This window comes from Malaclemys terrapin, chromosome 10 (assembly GCF_027887155.1).
Source record: "Malaclemys terrapin pileata isolate rMalTer1 chromosome 10, rMalTer1.hap1, whole genome shotgun sequence".
NCBI classification, from domain to species: Eukaryota; Metazoa; Chordata; order Testudines; family Emydidae; genus Malaclemys; species Malaclemys terrapin.
Window position 1 is genome coordinate 39,475,019 of NC_071514.1, and position 13,054 is coordinate 39,488,072.

Below are 13,054 nucleotides of genomic sequence, written 5' to 3' on the forward strand. Positions count from 1 at the left end.
CCAGCCCCCTTTTCCCCTTTGAGTGCAAACATGAGTGTCAATGAAAAGCTAATAAAGGGATCAGTGGTTCCTGCTATTAATAGCCGGTGAGTCACGTACGGTATGTAAAAGAGACTTGATGGACGTTTTGGGAGGTAATTGTTGTTGGAAGGCTTATGCAGGCGGTGGGGAATGTGGAGTGCTAGGTAAATGGTGTCTGTAAAGGGATGTATAGAATGAGCGGCAGGTGGAAAGGCAGCGCACCTATAGCTGCAAATGAACTAAGAGGGGATTCAAAGAAAACTGCCACGTAACAGACACAATTTTCTACCTGTTGCATTTTGTTATCGAGAAGAGCAAATTACTCAATGTAGATTTTAAGCTACTTAAATCGAATCTTTAAAATAATTAAAAACCAAATAGGAAGTTGCCATCTTTCCCTGCTTCGCCACTATCCTGTCGTGTGGCCTTGGGCAAGTCACTTTATGTCTCTGTGCCTGTTTTCCCTCTAGTTAGATTGGAAGTTCTTTGGGGCAGTATCTTTTTTTTTACATCTGGGCACTTTTCCAGTCATATGTTCAAGGGTAGATCAGATTTCTTTGTTTTAATAAGACAGTTACTGCAGGAAGGCTGAGCCAGAGAAATGAGGTTTGCATTTTGTTCTGAAAGCAGAGTTTAGTTGTGGAGGAGGGTTTTGCCTGGGGGAGCTGGTTAGTTGCAAATTCACTGGCTGTGGCGACCCTGACCGCCCACTACTACCATGGATGGAGACCCTGAATAGTCTAGCTCCCTCAGGTAGGATCTCAGCTGCGCCACCACGATTCCACTATCCCTGGGGCCCAGGATTGGGGCAGTTCTACTTTCATTCCCAGGGAAGTGCTGAGCATAGAGTGAGAGGGACAGTGGCAGGAGAGGGGCCCAGGGTGTGTGGGGAAGCGTGGGCCTGCTGCGGCTGGTGAGTAACTCTGCCAGGCGCCCCTGCCGCTCCCCCAGCTGACAGCCGCCTACGCTTCACAATCGGAGCCAGTTTATCAGGAGAGGGGGAACAGGCACTTTGAAGCTTGTTGCCATCTCGGTTGCCGTGGCAGCAGCAGTCCTGTGTTTCCTGACATGGGGAGCGGTGGTGAGTACAGCAGCTGAGCTGAACGAAGAGACGCCCAGGAGATTCAATCGTTCGGGGTCCCCGAGGGCCTGTGGGGAGACTCGCGGATGGGTAAGTCACTTACCAGCACTCTGCTTGCACTCTCACCAGCGCCTGTGTTTCTCCTGGCCAGAGCTTGCAGCAGAGGGTGCAGCCACTTCGTATTCACCAGGGCTTGGTCTTTTCCTATCACACACCCTGTGTTGGCAAATGCAAGGTGTTGTGAATAGAGATGGGGTCCAGTTTAGAGCTCTAGGGCCACCTGGGAGCAAAGGTTCCTCCTTCGGACTCTCCCCATGCTGGGAGCTGACGTTGCCAAGGCACTACCGAGCCTTATCTGCCCACTCCTGTTCTACCTCCAAGTCCATGGTCAGAGCCTCCCACCTCCCTCTGCAGCATCGTCGCCTGTGTCACACGTCTACAGGGATGTTTGCTGTGGGGTTGACCAGGTGAGCTCTGTGACTGGTAGGGGAGAGTGGCCTTCAGTCTTGCAAGTGAGGTGGGATATGGGCGTTCCTGGTTTTGAGCTCGTTCGGGGAGTCATCTCCGCGAGAGGAGACGCAGTCATCTGTCTGTGGGTTTATGCTGTGCTCAGCGCTGTGACATCTGAGAGAAAAGGGTTCTTATTGGCCTTCACCTCCAGTGGGGCTACCAGCACAGTCCAGGGGAGAGGATGGGGTTGCAAGCCTCCTCCCGTTCCCTCTCTCCAGTGTCCTGATCTTACAGATCTGCCCTGCTGATTGCAGCCAGAGGATCTGCCCCATAGCACAGTGTGCCGATTCACACGGCACCCTGGGAAATGGAACGGAGGATTCTGGGATGTGCTTGGAGGTGGCGCAGCAGTGAGTGACATTGCAGGGTAAGGTATCCCATAAGAATTCCCTCTTTGGGTATCCACTGATTCTTCCTTTTGCTGCCGTTGGTGACAGGCCTCTGGCACTCCACGCCACAGCTGGATTGCACCTCCTCCGTGTGCCATAGATCTGGATCTGTGAGATTCTCCTTGGAAAGGGCAGTATGTGAAGCAAACATCAGTACCTGAGACTAAGCTGCACTGATGACCCTTCAAAAGAGGGCACCCCCCCTCCCTCATACCACCGGGCCATAAATGTCCCACCAGAAGCAGAGCAGCTTTCCTGGCCTGCCGTCCCGGTACAGCGGTGATGGATGCTTCCAGCATGGCACTGACATGGGGGCCTCAGGCTGGGCTGGCCAGGATCCTGAGAGCTATAAAAGAAGCCCACGGGCATCTCGACCCTGTTCCGTGTCGGAACTGGAGAGGAGCTACACAAACAGCTACCCCTTGTCAGGGGTCCCCTTGCAAGGAGAGGTAATGGGACCAGCCTGACCTTCGTGCTGGGGGACCAGGCATCTCTCTGGGGCTTCACAGGATCCCTGCAAAGGGGTCGTGTTCCACCCCTGGCTTTCTGCTTATCATACCATGTGGCTCCTAAGATAAAGCTGGCTGATGTCCTGCCGGTGATGGGTCTGGGACTGGGTTCCTTGACACACTCAAACTGCTCAGAGGGCAACATGCCAGCAATCCCCCGTGATCTCACCTCTGGCATTACCTCTGCCACACCCCAGAGGCCCTCTCCCTCACAAGCTGAACTGCACTGCCATGACCATTCATGGGGTGGCCAGGTAGCAGGGGTTGTTAGTGACTGCTCCCATGTTTCACTGCCTTTGTTCAGGCAACATGCCTGACATTGATGGGGAGTGATTCCAGTAGGGGACGGGTAGAGTGAAAAGGAGAGAGTGTGAGCGTGTGTATCAAGGGGGGATCAAGATCGAAGTGGCACATCCCTGTCCTCTGCATCAGTCTTCTCTTCCTCACCTCATTCAGAACCCTCTGAACGGGACGCCAGGACCCTGGGAGCCCGGCCACTCAAACAGCGCATGGAGAGAGTCCAGCAGGGGCTTTTTTAGGCCCAAGCACATCGAAAGAGCCAGGTCCATGAGCCCCTTGCGAGGGATCCACTCCATAGATAGTGGGATGTAAGTTCATTTTTAAAAGAGCTTGGGATGGGAGGGATCCTGTGGGAATCGAGTGGAATCATCTGTGGTTGAGGGGTGCGGAAAACTTGCTTGTTGGGAAGATTTGCAAGGAATCTTTCATATATAAGTACAGTTTAGTTGGATGGATGGAAGGACAGAAAGAAATACTTACATAGCAGGTCAGATCCTTTTCTTAAGCAATACATTACAACTGGAACTCCCTGCTGCTGTGTGTTACTGGATCAACTTGTTTAATACATTTAAAAATGGATCAGACACTCACAGCCAGACAAATAGCATCCGCAGTCACACTAGGTAAGACAAAACAAGGGCTGTTCATCCTCATGCTTCAGGCCAGAAATTGATTACCACTTGCAGTCAGGAAGAAATTTCCCTGTTGGATATAGCTCTGCATAACTAGGTGCCTGAAGAGGTTTTCTCCTTCCTTGAAAGCATCCAGCATGCAGAGGATTGGATTAGATTAATCATTGGTGGGTTTCAGGCAGGCAATTGCTATGTTCTTACATCACACATCTGGAACTGTGAATTACTGGGCAGAGCTAGTTTGTGTGCAGTAAGTTGTTTCAATCACATGAGTTTAAATTGAATCAGCTGTGGAATATTGCAGCGTAATTCATACTCTGGAGTGACTGTTTTTGGTTAATTTCCTTTTAAAATAAGAAATATGTCCTTCCCCTGAGAACTATAATGGGAAAAATATGCTTAAGATTGATTGATCCATCAGTTGATCTGTTCATCCCCATACATATCCATCCATCTAGTCATCCAAACTGAGATGGTGGTTTCACTAGCATTCCTATAACTCTGATTTTACCAAACAAAGCCCCTGAGCAAAGAGCAGAGGGGAAGTATAGTCCAGGCCTTTAAATTTCCACTTGCCCTGCAGAAGTGGTGGGTTTTTTTTAGTAGGATCTCAGTGTAATTCAGTGGAATTCACCTGCAGGACACCAGCAGGACTGGGGGAATTTTCAGGTGTCAGAACTGCAATTGGCTGCCTAGGGTACCGCCTCTCAGGAGTCACTGGAATAGCACAGGGACCATAATGATCACTCAGCAATACTTTTGTCCCCTGCTGCTCTTCCCAAGGCACCTGATCCTGATATGGGCTAAGTATCAGCAATTCCCACTAACATCAGTGGGAGTTAAAGGTGCTTGGTAGCTCTCAGAATTAAGCTTTGGCTTTGAAGTTTATGCCCGCTCTAGTCCTGCTCACTCCCACCAGAAAGGGAGGCCATGTTTCTGCTCAGCCATGTGTAGTGGCTGCATTTGGCTCTCATTCCACCTCTCCCTCCCACCATGCCTCCTTTGAAGCAATGCTGCACCTAGCGCAGTGGTTTCTGGGACACATTTGGGAACAGACATCTGGTCTTCCCTGCATTTGCCTGAGGATTCCCTGGAGGAATCAGGTGTTTACTGTGAGCTTTCTCAGCCATTCATTGAAGGGACTGGGGTGAGTATTGAATCTTTAACAAAGAGAGGTTTTCTTCCAGCTGTTTATAGGGCATCTGACTTAAATAGAAGTTATTCCTTCCCCTTTCAGTCATTCAGGTTTCATTTACTTGATACTTGGGATGACATCATCCTACTAGTTCTCCAGTTGTCCATAGAGTCTCCTAGGATATAGAGGTTGGACAAGATATTTTTCCTAAATATGCCCCAGAATCCATTGCACCAGGTAACCTTTAATGGCAAGTGGTATGACTAATGAGTTGTGAACAATGGTTTAAGGATCATTTTTGTCACCATTGGGGTCTCCTGTTAGCTATCCTCATTGCTCTGCCTTCCCAGGCCTTTCAATCAGTCGTTAAAATAAAAAAGGATGGATCTCTTTCTTGGCAGAGTTTTAACCAATGGCATGGAATGTGCCTGGAAACATTCCAGCCCACCACTCAGAAGGAGGCATTCTTTATCTCGTCTCCCGGACTGGGACACAGAAGAATATGGTCCCATGCGGCCATTGGTTCGAAGGGTGTGGAGTGGATTGGAGCTGGACCTGCGGGCATCTTTACCAGAGAATGTGCAGAGGACTGCAGGGCTGGGGCCCTCTCTGCGGGACGCTCCTGGGGTGCTAGAGGGACAGGCAGAAGAGCTGCAGAAACTGGAACTCAACAGGGTGAAGTTTGAGCTGCTTTCCATTAAGCAGAAGGTAAACTGGAGTCTCTCCAAAGCCTGGGGGAGTTTGTGAGGACCTGTCTGATTGGGACACAGGAGCAGCTGCTGCTTTTAGTCCTTCTTCTAGACACTCACCTGATTTTGGGGCTGACCCTGAGACATGCTAAGCACCTGCACCCTTCATTGGTTTCAATAGGAGCTACATGTGCTCAGGACCCCTCAGGCTCAGGCCTGGTGAGTCTAACCAACTCCAAGCTTCTCAGATGCAGCACATTACATCTCAGTGGTCGGGGCAGGCTGCTCACTTGTTTCCATTGGGATGACTTGAGCTGGTGTGCAGGGCCGGCTCCAGGCACCAGCAAAGGAAGCAGGTGCTTGGGGCGGCCAATGGAAAGGGGCAGCATGTCCAGGTCTTCGGCGGTGAGTCCCTCACGCTGCTGAATTGCCGCCGAAGAATGAAGCGGCGTGGCAGAGCTGCTGCCAAAATGCCGCCGATCACGGCTTTTATATATATATTTGGCTTCGCCACTTGGGATGGCAAGGAAGCTGGAGCCGGCCCTGCTGGTGTGTGCCCATCCTTCGGAGGGTGAATGCAGTACAGTGGAGTGGGATGGTGCTGTTCACACTCTCTGTACCTGAGTGCTCAGTGCTTGTGGAGTTCAATGGAAAGGTCCCACTGTCTTCAGTGGGCTTTGCACTAGCTACGTTGTGTCCTGTAGCATGTGCTGTCATTTGAGGAACTAGAAGCTTGTGATCCTGGAGATCAGAGATGCCTGTTTGGGACCCTGGAGCAGCTTCTGGCATATCTCTGTTGGGAATAGTACAGCCTCTGTCATGGAGAACAGACAGTGGCACTCCTCTGGCATTGTCCTCTTCAAGGTTTAGTATAAAATTAAGCTGCTTGCCTTTGAATTCTCTCCTGACCTCGCCTTTCCCACAGCAGATGGAGAGCTCTCTCGCCCAACTAGAGAAGGAAAAGAGCTGGTTGGACCTGTCCCGCTATGAAGACCAGAAACAGAGAGGGGACCTGCAAGAGAAGTAGGTGGATTGGGAGCGGGTGGTAGGAAGGCTTTGGATTGAGACATCTAGGCAAGGAGTACGTAGGATGCAGGCAACTGGGACAGGGTCAGAGGTACTGTACAGAGAGAGACTAGGGTGCAGAGTGGGTCGGCGAAGACGGCAGCTTAAGGAGCTTCTTGTTTAGCATGTGAAATCACTGAGCTAGAATGGAGGTTTTAGGTATACCTAAGGGAGTTATGCACCCAGAGTCAATGGGAGTTGGACACCTACCTGCCTTAGGTGCCCCTGGAAATCCTAGTCTAAATTTTTCTGTCAGCACCATATTACCCTCCCTCGGTGGCCTGTGTTCTCAGTGGGGCAGCTGCCCCAACCCAGGAGACTGGGTGGCTCGGGACTGGAGGTGGAGAGCGCCCCTAGGCATCCATGTCCACTCCAGCCCAGGCCAGTGGTAAGTGAGTGAAAGCTCTTCTCACCTGAGAGCTGTTAGTGGCTTGTGTGTGATGAGTTACTCTATCGAAGGTCTCAGTCCAGTCCTGGTGGCCCAGTGACCACACCAGAAACGCAGCCCCCAGATTTGGCAGTAGCTGTCTCCCTGGCTGGCATGCTTAGCAGAGAGGCCAGGGTTTGAATGAACTCCCCTAAGGTCAGGTTTGGTGTGGGCCCTGCTCTGCCCCTTGTACCTGTTCTGTGGATAAGCAAAGGACTTCAGTCTATAAGTCAGCCTGGCACCTTTCGCCAGCACTGAACTCACCAATGTAACTTACTCTTCTTCCTTAGGGAAAGGGGCTGTGGTGGGGACAGTGGCTGACAGTGATTGGCCCAGAGGTTGGGAGCCAGCATGGGGGTTGGGGCAACCTGGCAGTTTGGGTCTGGGGCATCTCTAGAGGGGGCACAGGGAACAGCTGTTGGACAAGGGGTCCATTTGGAGCGTGGGGGTGAGGACAGCTGTCAGGTAGTGCCCAGGCAGTGGACATGGTGGCTGGAAAGAGGGCGGGGGCGGAGCAGTTGGGAAAGTGACAGAGAGATTGGGATGTGACAAATGGAAGCAGGGTGGAGCTGCTGTCTGTCTGTCTGTCTTTTAGGATCCTTAATTTGGAGATGGAGGTGGTGAAGGCCAAATCCTGCTTGAGCAGAATGAGCTGCCGCGCGGTCTCCCCAAGTCCCAGACAGAGGTTGTCTGCGGTAAGGAAGGGCTGGCAAACACCAGTGGCTATTACCTGAGGCTGGGCCCAAACATTTCAGAGAAGGCATTGCACATAGTAGGGGACAGAGCCCTGGCATCGGGCAGTGGCACATTCAACTTCCCGCAGTAACGATTGCAGCACTGAAACAGGGCAGGGGCACTCGCGATTGCATGCACTCGGATGCAGCACTGGTACAAGGCTGCAGCCCTTGGAATTGCACAGCAGAGGTTGCATGATTTTGGGGCAGTGAGAAGACCAAAAGGTTAATATTATGTGTCCTGATTCCTAAAGTCCGTGTAGGCTTTTTCAGGCCTGCTCTGGAGCCTCACTCCCCTGCACATACTCAGGGTAAATCTTTGGGGGACGAGTGCAGGAGTTGCCATCCCGTGTGCTCTGTGTTGGACTCTGCTGTGTGACTCTCCCTGTTTGCTCCTGGACTCCCAGCCAGCAAACCCACAACAAGGACAGATCTAATTAGAGGACACTCAGGAGCTAAATATAGCACAGGGCTAGGGGAGGAGGGGAGCAGTGACCTTCATGCTCCCTGCTGTTAGTGGCCTGTGAAGTCTGGGCAGACTATGAAAAGCCCTTGCTCCCATGGAGCAGTGGGACTGGCACTGTGATCAGAGCGCAGAGGCTGAGGGCAGGCTGACCCTGGGTATTCCATGGGAAGGCAAAAAGATCTGCTTGCCCTTTTCTTCCCTGCCAGGCCCGCTCTGCACACAGGCTAGGTACAATCCTAATCTCTGAACTCAGGGAAGAGCAGGGACTACTCCCTCTGTGTGTGTGCAGGGAGCAATCTTCTTGAAAGGAGGCAAAGAGGGGCCCCGGTGCTACAGCTCTCCCCCGTCCACGCTGGCTGGCTGGCTACAGAAAGGGGAACACTTTGCAGAGGTGGTGAATCAGGTGAACCCCTCCCCCCCTCCTTGTATCTCAGGGATTGTGCCCCCAGCCCCTCCAGTAATCTTGCCCTGCCAAGTGCAGCTCCACACCACCCCCAAGGCCAGGCAGGGAGTAATTGGCACAGTCTGTCCCTTAAAGTGACAGGCACAACAATAATACTTCCAGCAGACAGACATGCTTGTTCTTTCTCACTTGGGCACAGGCAAGAGCTGGTCGTATTAGCCATTACAGGCAGCACTTGTTAGGGACTGAGCCCTGTTTTGGTTAGCAGATCGCAGTATGGCTAACCCCATGTGTTCCAAAATCATGAGGCTGACTTAATATTCATGTCTTTTTTAAAGAAAACCCAACAGTACCTGGGTTCTTTCCCTTTACCTCCTGACTACAGAGCCTTTGAGTAACACCTGGGTCAAGTATTCCAGCTTTTCTGTGCAACTATGAGTGCCAGAAACATACTTTTTTTTTAACAAAGGAAAGGTGGAAATCTCCTGTAATAACATGAATCCAGCAGCTGGGGCTTTATGAAAAGCACCAGGTATTGCGAGACTCAAGGTCAAATTGTGAGTTGGTCACACTAGGATTGTTCATGAGCCGAACCCACGTTCTGCAAACAAGCATTTACTCAAGCACTTCCAGCCTGGGAGAGGGCGGGAGGAACAGTTCGCAATCTGTTTGCGCTGAGTAGGCAGTGCTAGCTATTTGTGAGGTGTGAATGGTCACCATACTTGAATGGTATTTCTGCTGCCTGATTGGTGGACTGATCCTTTTTCAAATAGCAGAATGATGAATGTTTGTGACATTTGTGCTAATGTTTGTGAAACAATCAGGATTTGTGAATATTTTCACCAATGCCTGGCAGTCCTGCGGATACTTGTGAAACAGTCAGTCGTTCAACCAGAAGGGATGGGTTGAAGGCAGGATTCACTGGGTGAGATTCTTTGGCCGGTGCTGTACAGGAAGTCAGACGAGATGATCATTTATGGTCCCTGCTGGCCTTAAAAATCTCTCTTTTTATGTGATTGCAGCAAACCAAACTGGGTGGCTTTTATTCCCATAAATATCTGCAGATCAAGCTGTTGCTCTGTGCATGCTAGGGGGGTGGTTCGTGACTTTGGTGCCTCATCATAGCTGGCTGATGTATCCATTGTGTTGATTTGCAGGAAAAGGAGGAGCTGAACCGAGAAATGACAGCTCTTCAAGAAACCCTGAGTGGTTACAAGGAGCACATGAAGGTTCTGGAAGCAGAACGGGATGAAATGACCCAGCAGCTGAACTCAGCCAAAGAGGTTAGTTCCTTGGTCCAATGCACACAATCCCCTTGTCACTGTCTAGGGATATGTCTACACTGCAATATAAAACCCGTGGCACTGGGTCTCAGACTCCAGCTCAACTGTCTCACGAGGCTCAAGCTGTGGGTCTAAAAATTGTGGTATAGACATTCGGGCTCGTGTTGGAGCCTGGGTTTGAGACCGTCCCCGTTGTGGGTTTCAGAGCCTGGGCTCTATCCCAAGCCCGAATGTCTACACTGCAATTTTTAGCCCCGCAGCCCGAGCCCCACGAGCCCAAATCAGTTGACCCGGGCTAGCTGTGGCCGTGCCGCAGGCCTTCCATTGCAGAGTAGGTGTACCCAAGGGGGCTGGGAAAGGATTCACTGCACTGTTTAGGCACCAATTTGTATTGAGTCCATGAGCTCCAGAAAATAGACACTATTAGAAATATCACATGTTGGATCTGGGACTGGACCCCTCACTCCTTCCTAGGGTGACCAGATGTCCCGATTTTATAGGGACAGTCCCGATATTTGGGGCTTTGTCTTATATAGGTGCCAATTACCCCCCACCCCCGTCCCGATTTTTCACCCTTGCTATCTGGTCACCCTACTCCTTCCGCTCCAAAAACGCACCTGCTACTGCCTGGACTCAAAGCAATCGCATTTAAATTGTGTCTTGTCAGAAGGCCCGCAATGTACCAACTCACTCCAACACGCCGAGCCTGTACGTTACAATCTATACTCTCACATGCTTCCTGACCTGTCCACACACATCTGTATCTTCACTGCACCCCATACTCCTTAGGGATGGGTGACCCTCAAACCATAAACACTCCAAAATTTGGATGCTCGTTCTCAGTCTACAAATGACGCTGCTCGACAGGCGTAGCTCTATGTTTTTTGCCGCCCCAAGCACGGCAGTCAGGCAGCCTTCTGCGGGTCCGCTGGTCCTGCGGATTCGGCAGCGTTTCTGCGGGCAGGGGCAGCTCTGGCTTTTTTGCTGCCCTAAGCAAAAAAAAAAACCTGTGGCGCGGCCGGAGCGGCAAAGCAGGAAAAAAAAAAAAAAACGGCGGAGCGGCCGGAGCCAGGGTGCAGGGGGACTCCCTGCGCTGCAGACGTGCCCCAGCTAGCGGGGGGGAGGGGAAGGTAGGAGTGGAGAGAGAGAAGGGGGGCAGCCAGGGCTTCAGCAGGGCGCTCGCCACGCGGCCCTGACCGCCGCGCCACCTGCTGGGAGGGCTCCACGCCGCTCTGGTCGGCGGGGAGGGAAGGACGCAGGCTGCCCTGCCAGGCTTGCTACAGACCTGGCACGGGCTGGGACAGACGGAGCACGCAGCCCGCTCCCAGCAGGGCACTCCCCTCCTCCACGCCGCCGCCCCCTACAGGGCGGCCAGATCGTCGAACAAAACAAAACAAAAAACCGCCGTGTTGTCCTAGGATTGGACGGAATGCTGCCCCGTAGAATCTGCTGCCCCAAGCACGAGCTTGCTCGGCTGGTGCCTGGAGCTGGCCCGGTCTGCAGGTGATCTGCCAGTCCTGCGCCTTCGGCCCCGCCACCGAAGTCACAGGACCGGCGGACCTCCCGGAGGCATGCCACCAAAGGCTGCCTGACTGCCGCCCTCACGGTGACCAGCACGCCGCCCCCCGCAGCTTGCTGCCCCAGGCACGAGGTTGCTGCACTGGTGCCTGGAGCCGCCTCTGCTGCTCGAGCAGCTGCCCAACCCAATCACTGCAGAGTTCCTGGAAGCTGTACAAGTAGTTGCTCCCACCCCTACTTGGGTGTCCAGACATTTGCTCCTCCCGTCTTCCAGCTTCTCTCCAGAGGAGAGATGGGGCTTAGTTACCCCAGAAGTTCAGGCATGTAGATTCAGGCCATATCCCTACTTCAGGGATTCCCTTGTTCCGTTTGCTTCCCAGGGGCAACAGCTGGCTTTCAGCCAGACCAATGAGGCCAACCAGAGAGTGACGGACTCGCTCCAGGCGACAACAGCACTGCACAAGGAAATTGGCAGACTCCAAGTGGCTTACAACAGCACCAGCCGGGTATGGGGATGGAGGAAATGTGTGGGTCTGAATAACGAACAGCCTGTGATTGAGCTCCCATTGGTAGCATGTAGAACAAGGTCTCCCCTTGTAGTACTGGCTGATGCACCATGAGAACAAGAAGGACAAGCTGTTCTCTACGTGCACGCCTGTACTGGTGCACACTTGAGTGTGTGAGTACGGGTGTGATGTGTATCTGTGTCTGATGGGGGTGCCGTGCAATGAAGTGTCTAGTGTACATATGTGCTGGGGGCTCCTTACTGGCTGGAAAGTCAGACATGTTTAAGCATTCGTGGGCTCTCTCTCCCTCTTGTGGCTGACCCAAGAAAAGGCTAAACTATCCAGTGCTCCAGGAGTGCACTTGTGGAGCAGAAGGCCCAGATTTCGGTTTCCTGCGCTGCAGTGCTGTGGTCTCGCTGGCAATCAGGATGGCTGCGTTTTCTATTCTGCTCTGTTCTGTGTAGGCTTTTGTTCTGTGCTCATCACTGTAGTATCTGAGCACCTTCCAGTAATGCAATGTGACTACACATCTGTCACGTGCTGGTTATTCACTCATCCTGTCCCCAGAGGGAGAAGCGTGTGGATTGGAGAGTCTTGTTTTGGTAGGGTTCTTATTTATGTATTTGTTTGTTTGGGGGTCTTTTGTTAAACATACCTGTGCTCTGTGTTTATATTAGAGAAGGCAGATCAAAGAAATGTGCCCTGCACTTGGAGCGGAAAGCGGTGAGGTTTGGGATGGTCCTTAGTTCCTGGGGGAATTCATTCCCCCGTCTTGGATCACCCTAGGAGAAGGTTCTGTCTCCTGCTCAGTTGAGCCTGACCCATGTTACTGAAAGTTCCACTGTGCCGGAGGAGCGAACGCAGTCTTTGGCCAGGAACTTTAAAAGGTCTTTTTGATACCCTGGGCACAGGCCACGGAACACTTTGAAGATAAGGACTGAGACCTTCAACTTGCTTTGAAATGCTACAGATTGCCAGGGAAGAGAGCGTGTGCCAGGTGTGATGTGCTTATGGTACTCTGTGTTGCTGAGGCGATATGCTGCAGCATTCTGTACTAGTTGGAGTTTCCTAAGTGCTGAAGGTTTCACGTCCAGGGACATCGCACTGCTGTAGGCCAGCTGAGAGGTGTTGAAGGCATGAGTAACTGAGGCCAGGATGGGGCAGAGTCTCCTAGCCTACCAGAGATGGTAGAATGCATTACTCATGGCAGTTGCAATGTGAGAGCTCAGCGTCAGCAAGGAATCCAAGAGTACTCCTACAATATGCACTGAATTGACCAACTGTGGGCGTGAATCTTCAATCAAAGGAGACTGCTCCATGACTGCAAACTCCTCAAAATACTTTCTTCTGCCCATCAACATCACCTTTGCTTTGCTTGGCTCAGCA

At 52.0% G+C, this 13,054-nt stretch overlaps 1 protein-coding gene across 6 annotated transcripts in view; it reads left to right on the plus strand.

The window, feature by feature from the left end:
* Positions 1 to 971: 971 nt before the first annotated feature.
* The window catches only part of LOC128844790 (myosin-3), a 40,951-nt gene continuing 28,868 nt past the window's right edge, over positions 972 to 13,054 (plus strand). For 2 of the 6 annotated variants that reach the window (XM_054042781.1, XM_054042782.1), the window contains exons 1-8: positions 974 to 1,192; positions 2,050 to 2,450; positions 2,967 to 3,118; positions 4,979 to 5,285; positions 6,192 to 6,289; positions 7,354 to 7,453; positions 9,519 to 9,644; positions 11,543 to 11,668. In XM_054042781.1, coding sequence (XP_053898756.1) covers positions 2,229 to 2,450; positions 2,967 to 3,118; positions 4,979 to 5,285; positions 6,192 to 6,289; positions 7,354 to 7,453; positions 9,519 to 9,644; positions 11,543 to 11,668 — 1,131 coding nt within the window. In that variant the 5' untranslated portion in view covers positions 974 to 1,192; positions 2,050 to 2,228. Of the gene's footprint in view, positions 1,193 to 1,846; positions 1,980 to 2,049; positions 2,451 to 2,966; positions 3,119 to 4,978; positions 5,286 to 6,191; positions 6,290 to 7,353; positions 7,454 to 9,518; positions 9,645 to 11,542; positions 11,669 to 13,054 lie in introns of those variants that run through there. The other 4 variants (XM_054042784.1, XM_054042783.1, XM_054042785.1 and 1 more) reach the window with 4 other exon arrangements.